Source organism: Meriones unguiculatus, chromosome 3 (genome assembly GCF_030254825.1).
Source record: "Meriones unguiculatus strain TT.TT164.6M chromosome 3, Bangor_MerUng_6.1, whole genome shotgun sequence".
In the NCBI taxonomy this organism is placed as follows: Eukaryota; Metazoa; Chordata; class Mammalia; order Rodentia; family Muridae; genus Meriones; species Meriones unguiculatus.
In genome coordinates, this window is record NC_083351.1 from 173,664,558 (window position 1) to 173,690,653 (window position 26,096).

The 26,096-nt window shown below is 49.0% G+C and overlaps 1 protein-coding gene across 8 annotated transcripts in view; it reads right to left on the reverse strand.

Moving 5' to 3' along the window:
* Positions 1–431: 431 nt before the first annotated feature.
* Positions 432–26,096, reverse strand: part of Wdfy3 (WD repeat and FYVE domain containing 3) — a 223,789-nt gene continuing 198,124 nt past the window's right edge. For all 8 annotated transcript variants that reach the window (XM_060381034.1, XM_060381033.1, XM_060381032.1 and 5 more), the window contains 18 exons: positions 25,515–25,595; positions 25,005–25,059; positions 24,667–24,786; positions 22,982–23,099; positions 22,016–22,122; positions 20,383–20,536; positions 16,684–16,775; positions 16,287–16,499; positions 13,240–13,387; positions 12,980–13,134; positions 12,071–12,229; positions 9,955–10,134; positions 8,902–9,084; positions 8,113–8,209; positions 6,423–6,746; positions 6,093–6,204; positions 5,537–5,734; positions 432–3,726 (listed from right to left, as the gene is read on the reverse strand). In XM_060381034.1, the coding sequence (XP_060237017.1) occupies positions 3,597–3,726; positions 5,537–5,734; positions 6,093–6,204; positions 6,423–6,746; positions 8,113–8,209; positions 8,902–9,084; positions 9,955–10,134; positions 12,071–12,229; positions 12,980–13,134; positions 13,240–13,387; positions 16,287–16,499; positions 16,684–16,775; positions 20,383–20,536; positions 22,016–22,122; positions 22,982–23,099; positions 24,667–24,786; positions 25,005–25,059; positions 25,515–25,595 (2,626 nt within the window). In that variant the 3' untranslated portion in view covers positions 432–3,596. The remainder of the gene's footprint in view (positions 3,727–5,536; positions 5,735–6,092; positions 6,205–6,422; positions 6,747–8,112; positions 8,210–8,901; positions 9,085–9,954; positions 10,135–12,070; positions 12,230–12,979; positions 13,135–13,239; positions 13,388–16,286; positions 16,500–16,683; positions 16,776–20,382; positions 20,537–22,015; positions 22,123–22,981; positions 23,100–24,666; positions 24,787–25,004; positions 25,060–25,514; positions 25,596–26,096) is intronic.

Consider the following 26,096-nt stretch of genomic DNA (forward strand, 5'->3'; position numbering starts at 1 on the left):
GGTGAAATGGAAAGAGCTGCTAAGAGTTTCTGCAGGCTTCAGAAGACCGATGGGGTGGGACACACACACACACACACACACACACACACTTGCTCTTTACAATGATGATAAAAACAAAACCATGCAAAAAGGTCTTTTTTTTTTTTTTTTAAAGGCCAATTCAGATTTGAAAGCCATGTCCCCTGACTATTTGCCTTCCCTTTCTGCCCCGGCCCCTGACTCCACCCAGTCACCAGCCTGGGAAGGATGCAGAGAGCCTGTCTTATAAGGACGGACCAAACTGGAACCTACGCTCTGGCCCTAACAGCTAGTTTCTGCAAATGGAAGCAGAGAGGAAAGAAATATGCGCAACCAGGAAAACTTAAGTATAGAGGAGGATTAGAATCAGTTTTTTCTTCTCTGACAGATTTAATTTAAAACAACTTAAAAACTTTTTTTTGTGGTAAATAGGTATTTATTTGAAATGAAAAAAATACTTAAGTACCTGGACTATTGCGTTTAATCATGGATTGCAACTGTCTACCTTTTTGCATCAGACAGAGATACAATGAACACTCAGAATCACAGATTGCACACTAGGTAGGAAGTCTTCAGGCCTTTACATAAACCACCAGAGAAACAGATTGGATTCTGCAATATAGTACAAAGGTCCACAATCAATCCAGTCTTAGCCGGCATCTTCAATTTACTTCTGTTGCTGTACAGATAATTGGCCATTACTGGGGCTTACAAGTTAATAACAGGACAAAAATATACATTGCACTGACACAAAAAGTCAGTTGTGTTAATGGTCATGCAACAAGTAACCAAACTTGCTGAAATTAAAAATACTTTCTAAAAAGTTTTTTTTTAACAGCATAAATATTTTATACACAGTTTGTTTACCAAAACAAAATGTATTTAAATGATACAAAGCAAAAATAAGTTTCTACCACCTTTATACATAAGAAAGTGCAAAATAACTTATCTAGAGCGTTCTGCTATTCTCCATAGGGCTGGCTGCCACGGGCAGCTCCCTCTCATCTTCGAAAGCATGACATTACACTTGCACATTACACACAGATGTGCTGAGTACATGGATGAACAGTGGATGGATGGGGGGAAGGATGAGCAGAGATCGGGCTGGAGCCCTGTGAGGTACTCAGAAAGAGAACGCAGAGACAAGAAGGTGGACACACACGATGGATGTTGGTAAGCAGATTGGCACAGAACACGGGATAAACCAGAAAAGCAACAAGCCAACGGACGTTGAGTGCCCTGCCCTGTGTGACTTCTGCAGAAGTGAAAAGAAAACAAAAACCAAGACCTGATGGAACAAAAAAGTTGCCCACAGCACCAGCTGCCAGAGGAAATACTATCGTGAGGGGTTTGGTTTCCGCCTTAGTTACGGAAGCCACGTTGGGAAGTTTACATGCTCATCCCATTGGACTTCAGGTCAGACAGAGGAACAAGCTTCAGGTGGCTACGCACACACTCCTACATTCAAGTCTTGAAAACACCTCTGCCATTGGGTATGGGTAAAGGCGGGTCATGGGCCAAAGGAGGGCGCTGCTTTTGAACCGTGTGAGGAACACTGCTACAAAGCATCCAGGGGCAGACAGGGCCAGCCCACCCCCAGGCAGAAGCACAGTTTCTGCAGCTGAGGAATACCAGCGTCCTTCTGGAGACGTGATGGGGAGATGGCGGGGCGTGAGACGCAGAAAGGAAAGCAAAGCAACTCTTCAAGCGGAAAGCATTAATGCCGACAATCCTTTTACTCACATGTAGTATCTGAGCATTTAGAAATGGAAGTGTTTGAGTCAATTTTGATATGTATCAGACTGGAGGCTGAAACCTTGAAAGCAAGGTCTCAATTTAGGAAGCATAAGGCACTACAGCAGCCTTCTCGGTTTCTCCTGGAGACCCGCCTATCAGGAAGAACAAGTTTGTTCAGCCCATCGGGTACAAGGTCACTGTTGTACCAAATGCCTGTTTCTGGACACGTGTGCATATATGTGCATTTTAGTGCATAAGTGTGCCTGTCACCAGGGCTAAAGATGGAGAGCTGGGGAAGCCAAAGCCACTGTCCTTTGCTTGATACATCCCTCCATGAGGGTGCCAAGGCCTGTCCTTACTTTCTTGGGTCATTAGTGATCATCCTATGGTTTTCATATCACAGGGCTTTTAGAATTGCTCATAGTATTAGTACTAAGTATCTGAAAATGTTAAAATCTAGATTAATTGTTTTGATTTCATATATATATATATTTATTTATATTTATGTACATAACACACATTTTAAAAAAATCCCACCACCAAAGCCATTTCTCTATAAACTTATCTCTTAGCCCCCAGCAGCTCTGATCCTCCTGAATTTGTGTGTTCTGTATCCAACTAGTAGAACAAATTAAATAACTAAATATTAAAATACTGTAATTATATTCATAGCAAAACCAAAAAAATAGACATCAATACAGTATAAATCTCACTGTTTTCAGGTAGATGGCATTAAATGGTAAAGGTTCATTTTAAGCACTTCTGACATCCAGTTTTAACAAGGTTTAAATGTTAATTCTGTACACTTTTTTACCCTTTTTTGAAAATAAGCTGTAGTAGAACACAGTGTCCCCAAAGACACACACTTGTTATGGTCTATGCAGAAAAGCTAATTTGGGGGTAACATGCAAATATGTTTCCATTAACCGAGGCAGGGCTGTATCCCGCCTGCCACCCGTCACGACCGACCCCCTTTTTCTGCAATGCTGAGGTGTGCCTTGACCATGCAGCCCACAGATCCATGTAAGGGGTGTCACGTTAGAACACTGTGGCGGTGATACAGCCGGAAACGGATGCTCGGGTATTTGCAGGTTACTTTCTGACCAGCCGTCTTCTCTCCCACACTAGCCCCTGAAGCAGGGCTACGGTATTTTGGTTACTAGCCTATGTTAAGTGGAGATACTGTGGGCAACTTTAAAGAATGATATCAGGCACACAGGCGTGGTTTGAACAGGAGAAAAAAAAAACAAAACAAAACATTACAGATAATGTCTCCGAGGATAAAAAAAACCCATATTTATAACTGAGAGATGTTAGACAAACCTTAAATAGTTCATTGAGTTAGTGGCTTAGTTTGAAATCTCATGTTACAGGCAATTAGGTCCTTATTTAGGAAAAAAAAAAAAAGGCCTTTCTACCTATTTACAATATACACAGCTGCTTGCAAAGAAGTCAGATTTACAACCGTTTTCTAGAAGCCTTTTTTTTTTTTTAAGTTTTTTGTTGATTTTTCCAAATAAGGATGAATAGCTCTATAAAAATGAGATGCAAGAAAGACAGTCAGGAGCTCGGAGTTCGCTCTGGAGACGGCTCTGCTACGGGAGACTCGGGCTCTGAGACGCTCCTGGGGATCACCTCGAGTAGTTCTTGTGCTGTTCGCTGCATAGTGCCTGCCTGCCGGTCACTGGCCTCGGAACCCGTGAGCGATCCGATGATCCCTTTGAACTCAACACTTCCAACACTCGTGTGAAGAGGTGTGTAAACGGACACTGCCTCAGCGCCTTTGGAGCCATGGCGGGGCCCGAGGAGCTCCCCGGGCTCCGGTCTCTTGTCCGGCCCCCTCAGTCTCGGCAGTTTCGGGGTCCCTCTTCCGGCCCCCGCTCATGCTGTAAGCTACAGTAACAGTTCTGACAGACACGCACGGGGGATGAGATCTTCAAGCGCTTGATTTCGGACTGGAACCGACTGCACCTAAAGGAGAGGGAAAACGGGTTAGTTGCAGGTCCTCTCCACGAGCCGCCACGGGGTGGGAGCACGGAGAGCAGGCAGCCTGCTGGAACAACACCCAAGGTCCCCCAGGCCCAAAGACGGATGCCTCAGGAGCCTATGCATCCATAGACAAGAGGGCCATTTCTTTGACCACGCTAACTGCAGGTTTCCACCCAGCTGTGGGGCTGGGAAGCTGCTGTGGCCACCCTGAGCATCGGTGGCTTTTAACTGCTCAGGATTCGGTGCTCTGGGGCAGGGACATGGCTCGGGGGGCAAAGCAGCCTCAGGATAACGAGCCGGGCGCCTAGTCTCATGACTGAGCACCACAGGGTGGACGTCAAGAACTGGTAAGCGTGCCAGTGTCAAATGGCACTAACTTCCCCCTGTGAGCAGAAGACTCAATGATCATCTTACCCCAAAGTCCACTCAGATTTGTTTTCCTCCTTTCCCATTTATTTCCTCCTTGGGAGGTGCTCACTTTATTTCCGTAATCCATCTGAGTTATACATTTATTAATGGCATCCAGTGGTATTTCTACGCACGGATACGGCGCGAATCCATCTTAAGCACTCCTCTGTCTTTCTCTCCCATCCCCAGCCCCTTAACTAATACCTCGGCATTGCTACCCTGCTATCAGGTCAGGCTGCCTGTCTCCAATCTTGAGGTTTCACACGGTTTCTGTTTCTCCCCTAGTGTCCACTCACAGCCACTCACCCTGGTGTGCCGCTAGCCCACAATGCTTTGGGTTTTTGTGGGGAAGCAGACAGATGCCGGGTGACTCGCATCAGCGGCTGTGCTGCCTAACCACTGCCTCTCTGAAAGGGCACCGCGGCTAGCACACGAATTTTGTCCTTGAACATTTTGCTTATCTCCTTGATCATTTTTATTCTTGTGGGACTGGGGTTTGAGCCCTGGGGTTTGACCCCTCTGGGGCCTCAGAAATGGGAAGACAGGGCTTTCTGAACATGCTACTCAGGGGTTGCAAGTGGACTGCACCCCTTACTGTCCAGAGTTCAGAGTCTAGAAAGAACTCAGGGAGAGACATATCCCCAAGGAAAATGAGAGCTTTCTAAAAGGCACCTCCTGCACTGAAGTTAAACCAACGAGGCACACTTCCTCAGCCTTCCGACCGGCAGAAGGAAAAAGGCTCTGCAGTGCCTCGCATGGCTAAGAATTTGGAAGGCTGTGAGGCAGACGAAGCACCAATACTGTTCTAAGAAACATTTAGCATGAGCCAGCTAAGATCCAGAGTTGAGTCTGAGTGCTGTGGGATGTTCTGGTCCGTCCGGAGAGGAAACCCAGCCCTCAGGCCAGATCACCTGGCAGGGAGCATTGCTGGTAGAGTTTGCAGAACAGAAAGGAAACCACAAGAGTCCTCAGGAGCTCAGTGTGTAAGGGGGAGAAATTCCTCCACAGTCCTGGCACACAGCTATTTGTGAATGGATTAAAAAACTGAGTACAGCTTTGCAGAAAAGTGCAACCTGCAGAGCGTGAAGCCGAGGAGCTGAACACTGCACAGAGTGACAAAGGCAGAGGGAAGCACAGCCTCAGAGAGAGGAAGGTGCCACGAGCGACAGTCAGCCTGTGCGCCTCTAGACCCATGACGAAATGCATGTGACAGCTGTTTCCGAGGTCGTTTCCGATGGTCATTTCTGTACTCTATGGGAGAAATAGCTCATAATTATAGCAACAGAGAAGAGCAGAGGTGGAAATCGCCTTATATTAAAACCACCCTACAGCGGGCACCCAAAGCAAACCAGAACTCGTGCAGGACCCAGCAAAGAGAACTCACTTCTGGCAGAAGAGCTGCCCACAGTTCCTGCAATGGTGTCGTCTTTCCGTGAGGGAGAAGCGCACGGAGCACCCTGAGCAGCTGTCGCCACCTTCGTCCTTCACCCAGTGGTCAGCAGCAGAACGGCCGGGCTGGTCACTCACAGACCAGCTGAACACTCGGCCTCGACTGTCACCCACGAGGATTCTGCTGTGATCCCTGTGCAAAACATGAGAAGGCCTCGGTCCAGGGCTCAGGATGTATGGGAGGAATGTTCAGAGGGGGCCCTGATTGCCTCAAAGGCAGTAAGTTAAAAGAGACAAAAACCAAACTGAGCCTTGATTTATTTTTCCATTTGAATTTTCTTTGGCTCAAGCCATGCTGTGTCTTGGAGACACCCAGACAGTCCTTTGGCTTATATGTTGAGAATTTAAAGTGATACAGGGGCAAGTTCAGACCAGAACTGGACCAGCTGCACAGGACAACACATGTCTCAAGGCCCGGGGTGAAATGTGGGTCCCTCGTCATGCAAAACAACCCTGAGGGGAAGGTGGGCTGTAAAAACCCCAGCCCTTACTTGGAGACACCCAAGGCGGTGACCTCAGCCGGGTGTGCGTTGTCCTTGCGATCAAAGGCTGTGTGCATCGTCAGCTTGCTCCTAAACACCAGCTGCCGCTCCCACCGGTACCCTGGAATGGAGAAGTGGGAGACAAACTAAGCTTAGGAGCTGCGGGCGTCACGGAGGTTTGTTTAAAACAAGCCTAGCTTGACCGATAGAAGAAGCCTTGGTCTGTGGCCCAGGACAGAGTTGATCAGGGATAGGGTCCGGAGGGGGCTGGAGCCACAGCCCAGACAACCCATCAGCCACACCCCTCACAGGCAGGGGAGAAAGCAGGCCTCCAGTTACCAGGTTTCAATCTGCTGTAGTTTCGGGCTTCAGTTGGGTTGGGGTGGGCGTGGACGAGGGGCCCCTGTAGATGTGCTCTGGTCTGGCCCTCGGAATAGTTCACAAATATAAAGCCATCTTTCTCATCGAGACTGAGCTGGTCGGACCAGCGCCTGGAGTCATCCGAGCCGCTGTCGTTGCACCAGGTGGCTGTTGCTCTGCAGGAGGCCGCCCGGGGCCTGTGGCTGGTGCTGCCGGGCTGGCTGGGCACATCCTTCGGATCCTGGCTGACGCTGGCCTCCTCTGCTTCGGAATCACTGCTGTCTTCATCCTGGGCTTGCTGCCCTGGGGAAGGCATTGGGCAAATGAGAGATCGAAGGCATCGGTTTACACAGGTCCGTTCGTTTTTTCTTTCCTATCAGATGGGTGGGGCAATCCCACGCAGGTATTTCCAGCAAGATTCTACACAGGCAGACCCTGCAGGATCTTCCTCCGAATTCCTTCTCCTAGACCACACCTGAGAACATCCTCACCACGGCACAGCACAGGAAAAGCCAAACCACACACCTCCTGACACAGGCTGGCTCCTCACAGTAGGTCTGCACACGGCACTGACTACTTGAAATGAGAGAGAACAATAGCACACGCATGCGAGTGCCAGCACACTCTACATACGACTAACTGATTGGCAACACGCCACTGCTGTGCCTTCTCACACTAGCCTCGGCCCTGGCACACTGCTCAGGCCTTCTCAGGGAACTGTTTTCCCCTCCGCAAAACGGCCACAGTATGATGCACATGGGCCACACGATTGTCAGCCCACCTTGACTGAGCACGACCCTAGTCACTAAAGGAAAGTGACTCACTCCTTAGTGGACCCCGCAAACCGATGCCTTAGAAAAAACACGCACACTCCTACCCCTCTACAGAGTTACTTAATCAACACTCCTCAATTTCACACTCTCCCTACTGCTGACTCAGTTTACCTCTTCTAGGGCTACAACTGAGCCTGTGGGAATTTACACCATCGATATACTGCGAGAATACAAATGTACCGCTTACACATTCCTTTTTTGGCACGGAGAGCAGATACTCCGTGCTTACAAAGAGAGCGTGCGCCCTTCTGAGAACGTGCCTTCCCTGCAGGAGCTCCTTCTATCACCACAGAGGTCATAGGAAGGTCATCACACTGAAAACTGATTCTCTCCAGCACATCATTAGGGCCAGACCAAGAAGAGCAGCTTCTCTGGAGATCAGCAACGCAGGGCAGGGCCCTGCTGGCTCTATGGTGCTGTGCCCAGTCATTCTGTAGAGAAGTCATCCGGTTCCATTTCACCCAGAAATTTAAAGTTCAGCTGGAATCAATGCCCTGCCTGAGCAGGGGTGGGCAGGGTGAGCACACATGTTTAAGAGCCTGGCCCCCTCCTGTGTCCACCCGCCCTGCACCCTGTGAGCTGGTACAGCAGCCGTAGAACTGAGACTCGGGCTTCCGGCATGGCAAGAAACATCTCCAGCATTTAGCTCACAATGCGGAAGTCCACTGAAGAGGGACTGGTGACCTGCGGCATGGACGGCACACCGAGCGCAGAAGGACCGCCACAGGCACAGGCCGTGTGCACAGTGCCAGCCTCGCCCGGTAGAGCTGTTCGCTGCCAGTCTTTCCACAGAGGCCTACCCAAGCGAAAGGCTAGCTGTGAAGAGTGTGTGATACCTATATGTGCTTCGGGGCAGCCTTCCTGCACTTCCGGGTCTTCCACAGGCTCAGGAGCTGGCGTTTCAGGAACTTGTAGAAATTCCATCCTCCAGAACTGCGTGGACATAATGTGGAAACAACACTCAAGACGCAGACTGCAGACGGTGACCACGTTAGCTCGGGGGGCTCTGAGGGCCAGGTGGGTGGGGTCAGGGACTGCCTCGAGGTGGGACTTTCTGAACCTGTGAGGCTGGGTGCCTCATGGTCCCTGTCCCTCAGCACAGGGAAAGAGCCAGCCAAGAAAGGCAGCTCTCAGCCATTGCTCCTGCTGCCACAGTCCCCACTATCATGGTCACGGAGACCTTGGCTGAAGCTTAAGGCCCCAATTAAATGCTTTCTTCTATAGGTTGCCTCGGTCATGGTGTTTCTTCACAGAAACAGAACAGTAACGAAGACAGTTACTGTATCAGTAAACTTCCGTTCCTGTTGAATACAAGCCCCACCTCCACGCACATTGGTCTGTGGCAATTTTGGCAGTGCCTTAAACACTCAGCAGTGGGAACTGTAGCCTCAAGAACGCAGACAGGGCTGCGGCCCTGCATGCCTTCTGGCTGCGGCACAACATGCATCTGGGAGTGGCTGTCAGCTTCACTATCTCTAAACTTGGCGTGTAATTAAGGGGGACACCGTATCAGCCACCTTGCTTTGACAGAGGGCACAATGAAGGGAAGCAGGCCCAAAGCAGTGTGTGTGAGCGTTCACGTGCACGCCCGTACATGTGTGTGTAGATTCTCTGAGCTCACTTACCCGGACCACTCCATCCGAGTGTCCAGTCACTATGACATTCTGGGTGTCCCATTCATTCATCTCAGACACGCAGCAGCAGACAATCTGCTGGCTCCTGCCCGTGAACGTGTTCACACTCACGATGGGGTTGCCGTTGATGCTCCACACGTGGATGTATGTGCCAGCGCAGGACACAATGTCCCCCTGGGGAGGAGAGACAGGAGGAGGCTTTGTCGCACTCGCCACTTGGTGCTTCGTATCCCATGTCTAGCTCTGAGAACCTTTGGGTCCTTAGGCTAGGGCGGAATGACTTCTGAGGTAACCTAGGAAGTCAGGGCTTGCTGAAGCATCTTCAGCAGCTGCTTCCCCAGGAGCCCAGAGTGGAGTCGCTGCAGGAGCCACGGGGTCACAAGTGCAGGAGAGAGGCCGGGCACCCGATTGCCTGCTGGAGCGCTCTCTCCTCCACAAGGCTGTCAGTTGCCCACGGATGAGCTGAGCCCTTCTAATTGTGATTCTGTGACTTCCTCTGGGCGTGGCCCAAATCTACACCTCTAGTTCGAGAAACACACCCCTCAACTGACTGTTAGTAATGACCGCAAACACGGAGTGGGAGTGCAGCAGGTAGAAGGAAGACGGACTCAGGAGTGCTGCCTCTCTCTTCAGTGACAGAGAAGACAGCTGGCTCCTACACACTACTGTAAAATCCATGTTTACAGCCCTGGGCTAAGGGAGGGCCCCGGGGTTAACACTTTTCACTGCAAATGATAAGTGAGCAATCTGGATCTATTTTATTAAAAATGTCAGCAAAACTCTCACTCCTCACAAGCCCCACAATTCCTCATCATTAGAGAAGTAAACTCTAGAATGTTTTGCTTTCTCTAAAGTGTACAGCAGTGAGTGGGTTCTCAGGAAAGAACTCTTGTTTGGGTTATAAACTTTAATATCCTTTTGCTTTTCAAGCAACTTAAAGCCAAGCAGAATGCAGTGACATCTACAGGCGACTCTCCATCAGCTCATGGGCAGGCTCGGTCAGTGTTCAGCCTGGGCTGTCTGCTTCCTAAGAGCATTACTTACTGTTAACTCATTAATACAAAGAGCAGAAACGGGAGCTCGGTGGCCTCGGAGCTGGGTTAGAAAAGACAGTTTGTTCAGATCCCAAATGATGCAGGTTCGGTCTCGGGATCCACTGACAATTATGTGGTAGGCCAGTGACGCGGTGGCACAGGTGACGGTATCGGTGTGGCCAAGGAGAGCCTATGAAAGAGAATAGCAAGAAATCAGGACCGTGACAACGGTGGGGCCATCTAGCTGACCCCAAGCTTCCAGATGTATCAGTGGAAAGACAGGCTCAGATAGAGTCGGATGCTCAGGGCAGGTGTGGGGTGTTAGCCTAGACGCTTCTCTCCATCTTTATGTTCTTCTGGGGGCTGGAGAAAAATGGTGACCTGGATCTTTGAAGGAAGAGGAAATACCAGCTGCCACTGGCTTGGATTCCTTTCTACCCTTCCCATGTGCTCAGGTAACTGATTGTGGGTCCCGAAGTAGGGACCTTAAGCTTCTTTTGCCACAAACCAAGTGCAATTATTATCCAAAAGTAAAATTACAGTTGCCTGGCTGTGGTCTGTGACCCTAAGAAGATAAAGGGAGAGCATGGCCCTGCCATGCAGCCATGCTGGCTGGAGGGAGGAGTCTGAGTGGCTCAGTCCTCCAGGCTGGAGTGAGCTCTCTCTCCCTAACTGCAGTGAGAGGGCTGACAGGACCAGGAACTGCAAGGCTGTGAATGTCAGTGAGGTTCCGCTCACCGTTAGGGGTCCCACTCACTGGAACCACGCCACCTCTCCTGTCCACAGTGGGACAAGCTCGCTCAACAAGGAGCGGCCTTAACTTCCTGGTCACACAGACACCTGGAGGTGTGCCGTGCGAACACGGAAAGCTGCTAAGCCCTCGGTCCATGCTGCGGGCACACGAGCTTCAGAGCATGTTAGGCAGGGAGTGGAGTCAGCAAACGCCACAGGAGCCGTATGTGTGCGACCCTGTTCAGAGCGCCTGCCCAGGGCTCGCCTCCGTGAGTCTCAGGAGCCTTTGCTCTGTGTGGAAGGCTGTTGTACAAGGGATTTTATCCTCTCCATACACGGCTAGTGCACTGTTTGGCGTTGGTTTCAGAAGAGCCGTGGAGAATCTGAGCTTAAGTTCTGGCTTTACGTCAAGGTAACATGGGCATGTCTTCTAGTCTAAGGTGTGTCCCCTGTCCTCCCCCTCCCCCACAACTACCTTACGTAACTTGGGTTCAGCCTTCTAATATGGTGCCCTAAAAACAGAAGGTACTGAATAAGAGAGGCAGTCTTATATCGCTTTTTTAAATTATATCCTAAACGCAGCTGTAGCTCCTTATTTTAAAAATGCCTATGATAAATCCTCCCAGATCGGGCATTACAGAACAGCTTATACCCGGGAGATGGCTCCTTAGGCACAGGAGTTTACGTACACGCCCATAGCCTCAAGTTCAGTCCTCGGAACCCACGTAAAGTCAGAAGGAGAGAATGGGTTCCACAATATAGCTTAACTTTTGCATTAATTACATAGAATCATATTGATTAAATGATCAAAATACTTGTCAGCAGCGCCATCAGGTATTTTTCTGGACACATGAATGAATCTGACACGTGCTTATGTGTGACAAGTGATAAAAACACCCGAGACTTGGTGGCCGGGTAAGTGGAAGCCGCTGCAAAGAGCACGGATATGAATCCGCAGCAAATGCATTTTGGGTTGCAAAACATTCCATGTACACATAATTTCTAAGCAACATTTGTATTTCTTAGATATGCTGACCTCTTGGTACCTAGAGACAACTTCCTTTAGACTTTATGAGGCAATGCTTGGGAAGTAGCATATTCTGATTATTGAACAGTACTTCTAGTGAAATAGCATGTTTAGGGTCGGCTGTGGTGGCACGCCCGTGCAAATCCAACACCCACGGAGGCTGGAGATCATGAGCCTGAAGGCAGCCTACTCTACAGAGCGGGAGGCAATCTTCAGAAAAAAATAACACAACATGCACCTCACCCCTCACAGCGAACACCACCCTCCACCCAAACCACGTTCTGGTTTCGCACGCCACGACTGGAGTGGCTGCGGCTGAAGGAGCCCGCAGTGGGGCAAGAATGTGCCCACCCTGCTGCCCTGGTACCTGCTTGAGCGTGAGGGGCTTGGCTTTTTCTTTGGAGGTGCCCATCTCCCAGACGCACACCACCGTGCTGGTTCCGCCCGTGATCACCAGCTTGGGGTTGGGGCAGACGGCGCAGAGGATCTGGCCCCACTCGGACAAGCATTCATAGACCGTCACTGCCTGTGGAAGAGAGCAGAGCATGCCAGCAACATGAGGGCCGGAGCTGAGCTCCCGGGAGGTCTCTGGAGGCCACTCCTTCTGGGCCGGGTTCAGTTACGGCTGGCAGGGTTCAGTTACAGGGACTGAGAGGCTCTAACCCCCAACTGCCCAAGAGCCTCTCAAGCTCGGGCTGCTAGGCGTCAAAGGTAAGAGACTCTGAGACCATGTTCATAACAGGGAAAGTGGGAAAGTGACGTTCACCCTGTGTGACAGTAAAAGGTCATGGCTGCTGGAGCCAATGAAGCGTGCAAAGGGAGCACATGTCTAGGGAGCATTCTACCTGGACAGAGCAGTGCCCAGTGTAACCACAGGGCTACGCATGTCTGTCTGTCTGGATGCGAGGATCCATCAGAGGGCAACACCCACTAACAGGCCACCAATTTGCTTCTTTAAGACACTGTAGCAGCTTTTGGCACTAACATTAGTGGCCAGATTGTGACTTGCCAAAACGGAGGCTATTCAGGTTGCGGAAGTGGTAAGCCCTTCGCTGGCGAGGATCTTCGAAGAATTCTGGGAGTGGGAGGGGAGCTGTCAGCGCCCACCTCACACATTTCCAAAAAACACTTGTTCACCAGGCAACCTAACTGCTCCACCAGCTCTCTCCCATTGGAGGCAGGAAGTGTCCCTCCTTGCCTTTGGAGCAGCTGCTGACAAAGCCCGGTCTGGGCTCCCTCCAACCCCTTCATTGCTCAGAAGGGGAGCCACGTGTACCTTGTCTGACTCGTAGGTCCCTAGTCTGCAGCTGAGGTCGGCGTAGCCCCAGGCGAAGGTCTTGTTCCAAGCCGGGGGGATAAGAACCTTATTCTGCTCTACCGCGAGAATCCCTTTGTCTGTGCACACAATCTGCCCCACAGGCTCCTTGAGTTCTGTGAAGAAGCCATCGCGTTAAGACAGGTGCGGACTTCGCCTCTCAGCCTCACACAGCAGGCAAGCATCCTGCCCCGATGATGAAAGGGCACGCATCACCTTACCTTTCACAGGCGTGAGGGAAGGCCTCAGGTTGTCTAGGTGATGGAAAAAGATCTTGTCGCCCGTGGCTCCCGGTGGGACGGACACCCCTGCGTTGTCTCCGTTGAGTCGGCTCCTCACTCGCTTTGGTGGATGAGGCTTTTTAAACAGCTGAGGAGGACGACACGCTTTGTAAGGTAACGTGTACTCAGCCCCTTCGTGTGCCAGAAGCGTGTTTTCTCGCTGGCGAGCTTTACAGGGATCAGGCACTACATGATCCTGTGTTTCACTTGAGGAAAGGGGTTTAGAACCACATGCTGACTGACACTTATTTGGCAGTGGTGTTTAAGAGTTAAGTAGTTCTCCACAACCTGACCCACTATCCCTGAGGGCAGGCAGGGACTTATCCCCACGCCACACAGCAGCACTAACGTGACTTAGCGGTGCCATTTTGGTGTCGCTGAGGATCTCGTAATTTGCTGGCAATCTGTGATGCCACCTTCCACTCGAGGGAAGAAACTGAAAGAGGTTGAGAGCACTGTGGTAATCAGGGGCAGGGTTACGGCACAAAGCACTTGTGTCTGTCGTACTCACCTGTATTTTTGCAATGGAAAAAAAAATTTTTAAAGAAAAAAATTTTTGGCATTTTTTGGTTCATTGTTTCTACAAGATTAAAAATACTAAAACTCCACTTAAAGACTCTTTAAAGTCTCTGAAACACTCCTATTGTCGTTTTTGCTGGGAAAGTAGTATGTGAGGAAAGTGTCTGAGCTCTATGAGGAATCCATGGCCGCATTCCCTGAGCCCTTATGCACAAACACCTGACATAGAGGAAGACAGGTGCAGACTCCCTGCACACACACACACACACACACACACACACACACACACACACACACACACACGTAGGGACCTGGGCCAGATAGAACAGAAATACATAAAGCACTCTCATATGAAGGCCGGGCTGGCTCCATTTATGTTAACTCAGCACACGCTGCAGTCATTTGGGAAGAAGGAACCTCACTGGAGAAAAATGCCCCAACCAGATTGCTGAGGAAGGCTGTACGGCATGTTCTCAATTAATGACTGAGGTGGCAGGGCCCAGCCCACAGGGAGCAAACCCGTCAAGTGGGCTTCCTTGCCTCTGCTTCAGTTCCTGGCTCCAGAGTCCTGCCTGCATTTCCCTGGATGATGGGCTCAAGTTGTAAGACAAAACACCCCTCTCCCCACTCACCCCTCTTCACCCCAAGTTGCTTTTGGTCCATGGCGCTTATCACAGTGACAGAAGTGCTAACCACGACAAAGATGAAGGCTGTGGCACCGTGCCAGGTCACAGGCATAGGAAGTTAGGCTCCTACTGTGACCACGCAACCTAGGTTTGAAAGTCTTCATTTAACGGGATGCCTTAGAAATAACTCACTGGCCTCTTACACCAAGGTAACGTGGAAATCCTGCAACAGTGCGGGGTCTTTTAGAAACCTATTTTATAGAATCGTGTGTGCATGCAAGCCTGTGCCATTAGGTGCCCTCAAAGGTCAGGAGGAAGGGTCAGAGTCCTCTGGAACTAGATTTATGGTGGCTATGAGCTACCAGTGCGGGTCTGGAAACAAAACCGGGGGCCCATGTGAGGGCAGTGGGTACTAGACCTCCCTAGCCCCTGGTACAAGGTCTGATGTTTGTTCAATATAGTAATTTCTAATACAGCTCCTGCCCCAAAACCCTCAAGAAGAGCCAAGGCTCAAACAAGGAAGGAGGGAAGTACCAGTAGCACTCTGGTCTCAAGTAGACGCGTTTTCTCTGTTGGGGGACCAGCCTTCCCTGTGAGGGGCTCTGTACTGGCTGCCCTGTAGTCTAGACCTGCTTTTCCACAGTGAAGGCACACTGGAAGCTCAGAGCAGGAAAACCTATAGGTAGGAGCGGCAGACATAACAGCTGAAGCATGAACTGAGAAGGCCAGGCCCCTAGGTTCCGAGTCTCATCATGGCAGGAGGCATGGGCAGCCTGGCCCTGCGCATGCTCCCCCTGTGTTTCCTGTGTACCCTGCATGGTGGGGGTGAAGGAAGGAGGTTTGTTCCTCACTGGATTCAACGCAGTACTCTCCAGTCTGAGGACTGAGGGCCCTGGCTCTTCGTCTTTCTTCCCAAGATTCGGATGGCGGGGAGGCAGCTGTGTGTCCCAGCCAGCCCCCTCACGGCAAAGCCCTTTTCATAGTTACACTGGTAACGTGGCCCAAACTACTGCTGCGGATTTCCATGACGAGTAGTTCTAATTATTGACTCGATACTGATAGAGTCACCTGGAAGTCACAATGAGGACTCTGGCCTCTGATCATGTTTTGGGGGGGTTGTTCTGATTGCCTTCACTGAGGCAGGAAGTGGGCCTTGGGCTGGGCAAGAGCAGAAAAGTGAACTAGAACACTAGGTGTGCATTTATTTCTCTCGGATCTTGGTAGAGGGGATATGAGCCAGCTGCTTCAAGTTCCTACCCTGACTTCATGATGGACTAGAACTAACTGTGAGCAAAAATAAATTCTTTCTTCCCTGAGTTGTTTTTTTCAGGGTACTTTATCAAAGCAACAGCACGGAAACTAGACCAGTCATTAAGCACTCTTCTTTCCCACCTTAGTTTCTCTGCAGTATGTGTGTGTATGTGTGTGTGGAGACAGAGAGAAAGAGATAGACAGAGAGAGAGAGAGAGAGAGAGAAGCTATATTAACAATGCTAAGACATTTCCCTGCCTACAGTCAGCATTGGGTTTGAACTGGCATCAGGATGAAATCCCATCTCCATATTCTGTGGCCCACAAGGCCTCTCCTAGGTCATGCTTGAGCAGAATACATGAACACATACTAGTTTTTGGGTGAAGACTATTCAAACAACAAAGACTGCATTTTCTGTGGACTGTAAAATGGAAAGGAGAGTAATAACAAGCCACCTTCTGAGTTTAATGGGTGAGTGGTATGAGGGTGCTAGCGACTGAGTCTTAACCACTTGTACAGTTATCTACCAATCAAGAGAAACATAGCAAGTCTGCAAAATAAAACAAATCCACTAATGACGAGCACCTATACCTGCTTAGGGATCTGACCGAAGTTGTTAATGAAGCCGATGGTGGCAGTCTCCTTCAGCGGGTCGTTGATGTTGTAGATGTCCACCTGACCCTCGTAGAAAAGGTGGTGGAAGACGTTGACGGCCTCCACCGCGGCGGGACCCTGCTGCTTGTAGCCAAAGATCAGGTCGATCCACTCATGGAGGTGGGCACTGACGTAGTCACACTCCAAAGCCTGTGGTTCCAAAATGGGCAGGTCACTGCCTGCCTTTCGTACGTGTTCCCAAAGTAAGAGAAACCCGGCTAGCGGTCAACGGGAACTAAAGTCACCAAGGATCGCAGGGTCAGTGCAAGCAATTGAAAGAGCGCGTGGTGCCTTGCTCAAGAGCCTCCCTCCACGGGAGGTCACTTTCCCTTACCTCTCGGTGGACTCTGATGAACTCTCTGGGGTCTCCCTTAGCCCAGGGTGGAAGGATGACGTCTCCAAGCTTGGTGCCATTTTGTTTACAGCCTGTGCAATGGACACATCAGGGATAAAAATGCAAGAGCGAGCTCAGTGCTTAGCTTCCTACTGAGGAGACAGGAATCCTGGGCTGCAGGATTCAGTGCCAGAGCTATCCCGTTTCAGCACAGAACCCCCTCCCTCTTTCCTGAGACTGTTGTGTCGCCTCTCCACGGCTGCTTGCCTCAGAAAGAATGCTGACTGTTAGCAAAACCAGGCAAAACTCTCTCCAGACCTCTCTTTTGGAAAGGCGACTTGCAAAGTTAAATGATTTCTCCCTGGTAAACCTCCTCAGAGCTCTGCTAGGCTAAGCTTACTGTCCTAAGGGCGACACAGCAGTTTTTGGAACACCGTTGGCTGCAAATCCCTTTTCACTCACATGTGGGGCTACGAGAGTCTTTTATGATAACTTCAGTACACAAGGTTTTTCACCCTTTGACACTTTATGTATTTTATAAATTAATAAATTGTAATATATTTGACACTATATGTTATATATTTAGACAGGTATCTCTCTTGTGTAGCTCTGGCTGGCCTTGAACTCACAGAGATCCTCCTGCGTCTGCCTCCCCAGTGCTGGGATGAGAGGCATGCAGCACCATGCCTGGCTGACAATTAAAATCTTAAGAGGCCTCAGAAGAACACAGATATTTTGCAGCGATGGTTCTCATTAAAAAGGAAAAAAAAAAATCTGAAACAACAAATTTTTCAAACATTTTGAGAAAAATATTTGGAAACACTGGGGCTACTTGGCAGAAACAAAAACAGCACTTTGCAATAAATATTGATATTTATTCCATGTAAACTTACTTTAAGTTATGTGAGATAATCTGAGCCCAGCATGGTGGTGCTTATCTACAATCATAGTACTGAGGACAGGAAGATGCGGAGTGCAAACTGGATGCACAGCAAGTTGTAGGCCAGCCAGGGCTAGAAAATAAAAGCCTCAACTTCGAGAAAAAAAGAAACGATCTGCTGTAAGATTTAATTATCATCTAAAAAAACGCATTCTTTTTATTTTTAATGAAATAACTCCAGAAAGTAATGTTAGCTTACAATTTTCATATGTACAAATGAAACCAGCGCTGTGAAAAAAGTGACTCTGAACAATAAGCAAGTGGCTTAGCTTCCCAGCAGGTGGTTAGATAAATACTGTGCCAACAGCTCATGGGGTACAGTTTTCGAGTTTCAGAGCCCTGGGCTGCCTCTAAGAAAGCCAGTAGCAACACTTCCTGTAGAAGCCAGGGCCTGCTCGTAACTGGCACTTGGCCATTTATAATGCAGTTTACTGACCAATGTGTTGACTGGGATAGAAGTTACCATATGACTTAAGACAAAAATAAAATAAAATAAAATCTTTACAGTGACCACAGGCTTCTCATGTTCCCTCTAATCCCCTCAAATGCGTTCTCTGTTGTGTGTGTGGGGGGGGGGGCGGCGGCGGCAGGGCGGGGATGTCTGCAGAGGTCGGAGGAGACAATCTCCCAAAGCTGGAGCTACAAGCAGCTGGGAGCCGACCTGCGAAGTAGGATCCCCTGAAAGACTTCACTCGTGGCCACCGAGCCATCTTTCCGGGCCCACAGACCTAAATGTTTGACGATGAGCAAGCACAATCCTAGCCCCCTTGAGAAACAGCCTACCTTTAAAGAACACTTATGTCTCAACATATTTCTCAGAACTACCAGCCCCTGCAAAGACAGCTGAAGGCAGTGCAGCTTCAAGAAATCCTTGGTTTACATAGTCTGCAGCTCTTCCCAAGGCAAAAGACTAAGAACAAGGAGCTCTAGAACAGCAGGAAACAAACCCAGGGGCTCATTCTCTTACATTGGGGATCTTTCCTTGGGGAGAGGGGACTGGTGCTGAGCTTTGCTTTTGTGTGTGTTCTTGAGGCAAGAGCCACACAACACAATGATTCATTTTGGAAGAGGACAATTCGGTGGCATTTCGTAATGCGGCCAGCATTTCTACGAGGTCCCGGAGCACGTCCGCCACCCCAGAGAAACCACGAAGCAGGTCACTGCTCTTTCCTGCACACGCACACAGTTGGCCAGTCCTGTCTGCTGGTACCTGCTCTGGGGCTGCTGAAGCACCGCACATCGTGTGACTGACATCTATACTGGCCTGCCCTTTGCCACTCAGCATTCATCTACTGCTACACCAGGTCTGATTATACAGTGCACTCCTGAGGCCCCTGTTTGGTCAAATGGTGCTACAAGGTGACACAGACTTTAATAAGAGGTCGGGGCCTTAGGGTTATGTCTTCTGATCACAGGGGCAAGCCCTGGAAGGGGGCGGAGACCCTGGTCCCTTCCCACTCGCCTCACTCTGCTTTCTAGCCACAGGGTAACAGCTGCTCTACAGCCCTCGCCTCTGCTGTGCCACTCTGCCTCACCAGAGCCAACCCACCAAGGCCAACCAGACCATGGTCTGAAATCTCCATAAGCCTTTCATTTGCTCATGATTGGGCATTTGTTTTAGGGTGGGATGAGTAGTAGTTCGTATTCTGCACATGTGTGTCTCACAATCTGTTGACACACTCATGTGCAGCTGAGCTATCCCCACCATTCGTGTCCTGTGAACATGCCCGTTCATGTGCTTGTCTGAGCCTCTGGTTTCCATTCTACACCTAGGAGTGAGCTTCCGGGTTACACAGGGTGTTTACATTCTTATTTGTTTGCTTGTAGACCAGGCTGGCCTAACACTTATGATCATTACCTCCCTTCTCCCGAGGCAGGGGCTGCAGATGTGCACCACCACATCTGGCTGCTTCCCCATTAAAACTGATGGAAAACGGAGACTACTAGACAAAACCAAACAAACAATGCTGGGCACACGCCTTTAATCCCAGCACTCAGGGAGGCAGAGGCAGGCGGAGCTCTGTGAGCTTGAGGCCAGGACAGCCAAAGGCTACACAGAGAAACACTGTCTCTGGGAAGGGTTGGGAGGAGAAGGAAAACAGAAGAGTTTCTGGCTAGAATTTTCTAAAGTAGAAATAGCAGAATTTTGATGTTTTCACAGAAACTCTTAGAAGCATGGGTCAGCAAATCGTGATCCAAGAAACGGGAACGGAAGCTGAGTGCCTTCCTTTATCTGCCAGGTAACAGAAGAAACACTACGCAGGACACTTTTCCTTTCAAGACATGCTGATTGGCACTCCTCCCACCCCCCTTGTGGAAAATAGGACACTCACAGGATAAGGAAACATCCTTTAAATTACTTTGAAAGTCTAGTTTTAAAATACACAAGCATATAAACAGATAATGCCTGTACGTGAGATTCTGTATACCACCCCTGGCCATTAATAGGTTTTCAACAGTAGTGTTTCTCAAATACATTTTTATTCCACTTTGTTTTCACTGTAACAGCACAGCCCTGGCCACTGGATGCCATCTGTGTCTGCGTTAAATTTCTCCCAGACACTCAGCTGAACTGGCTCTTTTGGGGTAAGAAATTACTTTCCTTGTGTTTGTATACACTCATACTCCAGGGTAGTGAGAAAGGCAGCGGGGATCACAGGGGCCTTCCTGTTCAAGCACCGTGGACAGTCTCTGTAAGAATGGCGTGTTTCCCTCTGCCTCCCCTGCTGACATTCCCAGGAAGTCCCACCTCCACGTACCTAGGTCGAAGTTGTTAGAATTGAACAGGAATTCTGGCAGGTAAAAAAATTCTGGGATAAGCTCTTTCACGTCTGCCATGTTGTGCTTTGACGCCGAGTACCAGGCCTCACGGACACTGTGGAACATCCGGTCTGCCAAGTCAAAGTGGCCACCCTGTGGGCAGAAGGAATCTTATTAGGGAACCGCTGTGCCACAAAGTTCCTGTCAAGCTCAAGGGCTTAAAAAAAAACCTTTGTGCCTTTGGCTCCATTCTAATTTCTTGCCATCCTACATTAAATGTGCAAAACTTTAAATAATGATAATTATTTTTTGGGGGTATATTCTTTAAAGGATGCCCAGTGTATCTGTTTTGTAATCAAAGTAAAATTCAAATGTGAAGATTGTAAATACTCTTAAAAACAATCTTTAGACAGTAAAACCAGGAGGAAATGAGAATTCCTCCAGAGTTTGATGAAGCCCTGAGGATTCTCACATAAACCACATGTAATCCAACAGTCAGGCTTCTATGTATGTCTGAATGTTTGTCCAACTCTACTTTTTACATTCATTTACATGGTAACTGGCTTCCACAGAGGATTCTCATTCCTATTTGATTTTGGTTGATTCCCTGACTTCCCTGTGCATGTTAACATAAATTAACAAGACGTCTTAGTTTTCACAGCCATGAGAATGGAGTAGAAAGTTATGAGAGGCGATTGGTTGGTAAAACAAGATTAAGGAAAACGCACTTTTACCTAAGCAGCTTCCTAGACATTCCCGCTTCCTCCTCTAGACCCCGACTATGCTTCAGTGAACACAGATGCTAGAGAAAAACGCCACGGCCCATGCTGCTCTGGACTGTTTCTTCCTTCTTTCCCTACTCATGACTACCTAACGCTGGTCTGGGTACCCTAGCCACCTTGCTCCTCCCCAGCCCCCAGGCCAGGCAGATGCCTACCTTGGGCCTTGTGTAGAGCCCACTATGTGTTCAGGTGTTTGCAGGACCCTAAACCTCCCTAAGCGACTACACTTTAAGCTGCCTCTACCTCCCTCACCTTCCACTCTTCATGGGTGTTTGTCTGACACATTTGATGGAAATCTAAAAACATTTCCCAATTTGCTCATTAGAAAACAATGTTTAGCTGCCTCCTTAACTAAAATTCTGAAACTACAAGATTGAGCTTTGTCCTCATCCTCTGATGTCCTGCCAAACACCCAAACAGTGGTGAGGGCAAAGGAGGGATTCAGCAAGCAATGAAAGCCAAGATTCACCAAGCACGCACTGAACTATGGAAGGGAAGATGGAGGGATTCTCCAAGTACACACTATGAAAGTAAACATGAAGTATGTAACTATAACCCAGGACACAGCAAAGGGGTTTAAATAAACACTTGTTGAATTCAACTAGTTAAGACTAACCTCCCTCTCCCTGGCTGGAATGCCTATGCTCTAACTGCTGGATCCCGATAGTTGTTCATTGTAAGTAAATTCTAGTTTATTCATCAATTTATGCCTAACAGAATTTCAGTTCAGTTCTAAATGGCCAGCTTGTCACCACTAAAGCTTCACAGGGACCGTTATAAGGTGAGAATTTTTTTTTATGACAATTTTAAATGAAGGCAGAATCGTAAACATTTTAAATCTGAGTCCTACCTGAAGCCGTAAGAATATTTGTGTGAAAGGCTCCATTCTTACGAGATAGGAGGCCACGATCATCGCCGAGGAATAGTGGGTGCCGTAGTGGTAGGCTGGGGTCTCCCCTGCTCCGGACAGTTGGCACATCATTAAAAACAAAAGGGGAAACAGAAGTAAACGTGGTGGTACTCAGCAGCTTGGGAAGGTCAGCAACCACGGCGGGCGACTGGGCAGCAGATGCCGCTCGCTGCAGGTCCTGGTGGGGACACTTCGACCCCACGACCCCTCAGGTACACATCTCGCAGACACCCACAGCCTGCTGGGCTCTCCTCAAAGTGAAGCGTGTCTGCGACTGTCAGTTAGGGGCTCCCACTGTCTAACAGCAAGCCATCTTCCACTGACTCAGTAGCTACTTGTTTTCATTAGGTTACGACTTTGTGATTTTACAGTTCTCCAAACTTGTCCACAGAGACAATGCAATAGTATGTATTATTACCATGGTGTGTCTTCCTTGACAGACAGGGGGGAGAGAGGGAGAGAAAGAAAACAGGCACAGGCATAATAATGGGCCAAAATCTAACTGTTTCCCCCTCGCTTTATGTCTTTGAGGGGGAAAAAAACCATAGTAATTAAAAAATATAATCAATTGTGCAGTGTACAAATATCAATTCATAGTTTTAGAGAAAGGGAGTTGTAGAAAGTACTTAAATGAAATTAGAGGAGACACAATATATGAATGTGTAGTTCCTGGACTAGACAAGGCAGAGGAAGCACAGTATCCTGTCTGTGCTCTGCAGACAGCTACAGATGTCTCCTGGCGATGGCCGCAAACTGGCAGGAGAACGGTTTCTGCTCTGGTAGTGCGCAGGCAAGTGTGTGTATGCGGCCTATCGGCTCCTTGCAGACGTACCCACAGGCGTCAGCACTAAACAGGGTTTACTTCTGAGACTGAAACACGATGCCAAGGCAGAAGGCGCTCCTCACCATTGGGATCCTCCCAGTCCTTATAGCGCTTCTTGTACTGGGCCAGCCGCTCGTCAGTCTGCGCACCCATGGGCTTAGCCAGGTTTCTGAAAGTCTTGGGATTTGTAAGGTCAACCTCCTGAAATACAGAACGTCACCCGAGGCCAACTTACCAGGCGCTCTGTCTTCTCCACACTGCAGGTGCAGCGGGATGACCCTATCTGAGGAACGGACTAGGTAGAAACAAGTTTGCGGACTTTTCACACACACCTTCTGTTCAGACACAGGGCCTGGTGAGTGCCACCCCTTGGCTAGTGCTTTGGAAATTATGCATCTCCCAGGGAGACACTTAGGAGCTCAGCTGTGGGAAGGAGGGAAACGGGACAATGCTTCTAGGTCTTAGCAAGGACACAGCAAGACAGGGTAGACACAAAGGCTCCCTTTCAGCATTATCTCCATCGCTCCTGTAACCAGAGGGTGGACGGAGTGTCTCTATGCCTCCTCCTGACCCTCCTAGCTCCTTCTAACACTCCCGACTTTCTTCACGTAGGTGGTTTAGAGAGAAGCCAGGTAAATTAAAACCCTCGGCACTCAGTTCACACATCCTATCAAGTGGCTTTCCAAATACAATGAATTTTTTTCAGTCTAAAAGTGATTAAGAGCAGACCACTAGCTGACCTAAATCACACCCTCAAAAGCAAACCAAAATTGACTTTTAGGGTTTTTAAAGGTGGAAATTTGAAATACATGTCTGTGAAATATCTACTATATGTAAACACTTTTTTTTTAAAGATTTTATTTTAGTTATCATGTATACAGTATTCTGTCTGCATGTACACCTGCATGCCAGAAGAGGGCACCAGATCTCATCATAGATGGCTGTGAGCCACCATGAGGTTGCTGGGAATTGAACTCAGGACCTCTGGAAGAGCAGCCAGTGCTCTTAACCTCTGAGCCATCTCTTCAGCCCATAATAATTTTTAATTTTATATGTTTTGTTTTTGGTGTCTATCTATATGTCCTTCTTATAGGACATCACAAGTATAAACAATTTTGCCAAACATCCAAAAAGTCTTGGGCACCAGGTACAGATCCACACTAATGAAATATGCCCCTGGTACCTCATCTCTACCCAACTCAGCAACCGCTAAAATGCACGTGCCAGCCGTTGCTCCAGGCGCGGGGATCTGAGTGAGCTGGCTGTGAGAAGTATCTGTGCTGAGGACCTCACGAACAATTAAGACCAGACAAGGAGGACTGCACTTCACCCTGCACGAAAGTAGCACAAGTGGAACCGCAGGAGAACCGCAACACACAGATGAGGAGAGAAGAGGAAGAAGAGGGTGCCTCCCACGGGCGGGAGAAATGTGAAGGCCCGAGGGACAGTTCCAGGCAGGTGGACAAGTTGACAAAAGCCACTGAGTGAGGAGAGGGGCCTGGGCATCCCACTGAGGAATTTTAAACAGGTGCAACTCTATTAGGTACAAGCATGATGTAAGGAGGAGATGGAGCAGAGAAGAGAAGCCTGGGCCAGGGGTCTAGTGAGCGGCACAGAGACTCAAGTGATGCCTGGCAAAGCTGATGGAGGCTAGAGGAAGCAGCCGTGTCTGCTGGGGAGCGGTAGGCTGTAAAACAAGTACACAGGAATCGAGGTTTCTCTCCTTTATGAAAACACGTCGCTCACTGGCGAATGAGCGGAGGCTCACCTCGGAGTCGTAGTCTGCGAGGATCCAGGGGAAGACAGGGTACTGCATTAGGTCGTTGTAGGACCTGCCCGCCAGCGTGTTCAAGTGCATCAGGTACTGGAAGTTACTGATTTCACCTCTCTTAGGAAAGAGAAGAAAGACCAGCCTTAGAATGATGAATCATTGCTGTTGTTTAAAAACTTCTGTATGCAAAAGAAAAAAACGGAAAACTTAAAAACAGATTTCCATACAAGAACTTCCCCTCCCCCCGCAACACACACCCCGCCCCAAAGAGGAAATCTCTCCTTTTGTGGACCGGGAGCTGCAAGGCAGGAAGGGCCTTCTGTGTGCCTCCTTACCTCCCATCTCTGAGTCACAGACTTCTCTCCAACCAGAGTGCTGAGTAATCCGGACCTGAGCACACAGGGAAACAGAGGAAGGGTCAGGGGCTTAAAGCTTTACAGCGGACACATCTTGGTCACTTCTCAACAAGTTCTTCCCAGCCCTCAGACAGGCTCTGTTCACGAGGGCTGGGAACTAATACAGTTCATTTTATATGTACAGTCTGCCCGAACAAAACAAAGAGGAACTGCATTTTAGCACTGTAAGAAAAACGGAAAAAGTGGCATCAAAAACAAGAGAATGCTTTATACACACAACAGGTGACTAAAGGTTATATTTCAAAAAGAGATCTTGAAGATGAGAAATATTCAAATATAGCACTAAAGGAAAGAATAAAAGCTTGTATTTTGAGAATTTAAATATTCTTCTATAGCAACTGATGAGAAATTCCAAAGAATTCTCTCTAGATATATAAGCCACGTGAATTTCACAATGAAATAATACTGAGCAAGCATCACGTGACCTACCCTTGCTCCACACTGGTGTTTGGTCTCTGCCCCGAGACAGACTCCGAGCTGTCGGTGAGGGATGGCACGACTGCCAGGAACCTGTGAAAGTTTAAATCGAAAGTGAGGTCTCGGCAGGAGCCCGATGGAGCCTGAGCAAGGCCAACTCTACAGCTTTCCTGCTGGCCAGTCAGCGGCAGGGGCCCTGGAGCACCAGTGGGCAGGAGCGGAGTCAGCAAAGGAAGCGCCAGCGAGCGACAGCAGCTAAGTCATCACCACACAGCAGGCAGACCGGCTGAGCAAATGCTAAGACACAGACTACACCGAATGCACGCAGACGTGCAGGGGACACCTTCTTGTGATATCGCTAGCTTTTGCGGCGTTGCTCATGAGACCAACAGAGATGTCTTAAGTCTCGAAGAAGCAGAATTGTAGGGGAACCCTGATGTGGTTTTGAAGGATGTGGACTTTGAACTGGCATATGCGGAGGAGTTTCTGAAGGACTGACGAGCTCAAGGGCTCCCAGCAGCTGTGGCTAAACTGCCTCTACAGCTGCTGGGTCAGGAGAGGAAGGTGGAGCTTCATCAGCTCCCTCACCCGGGA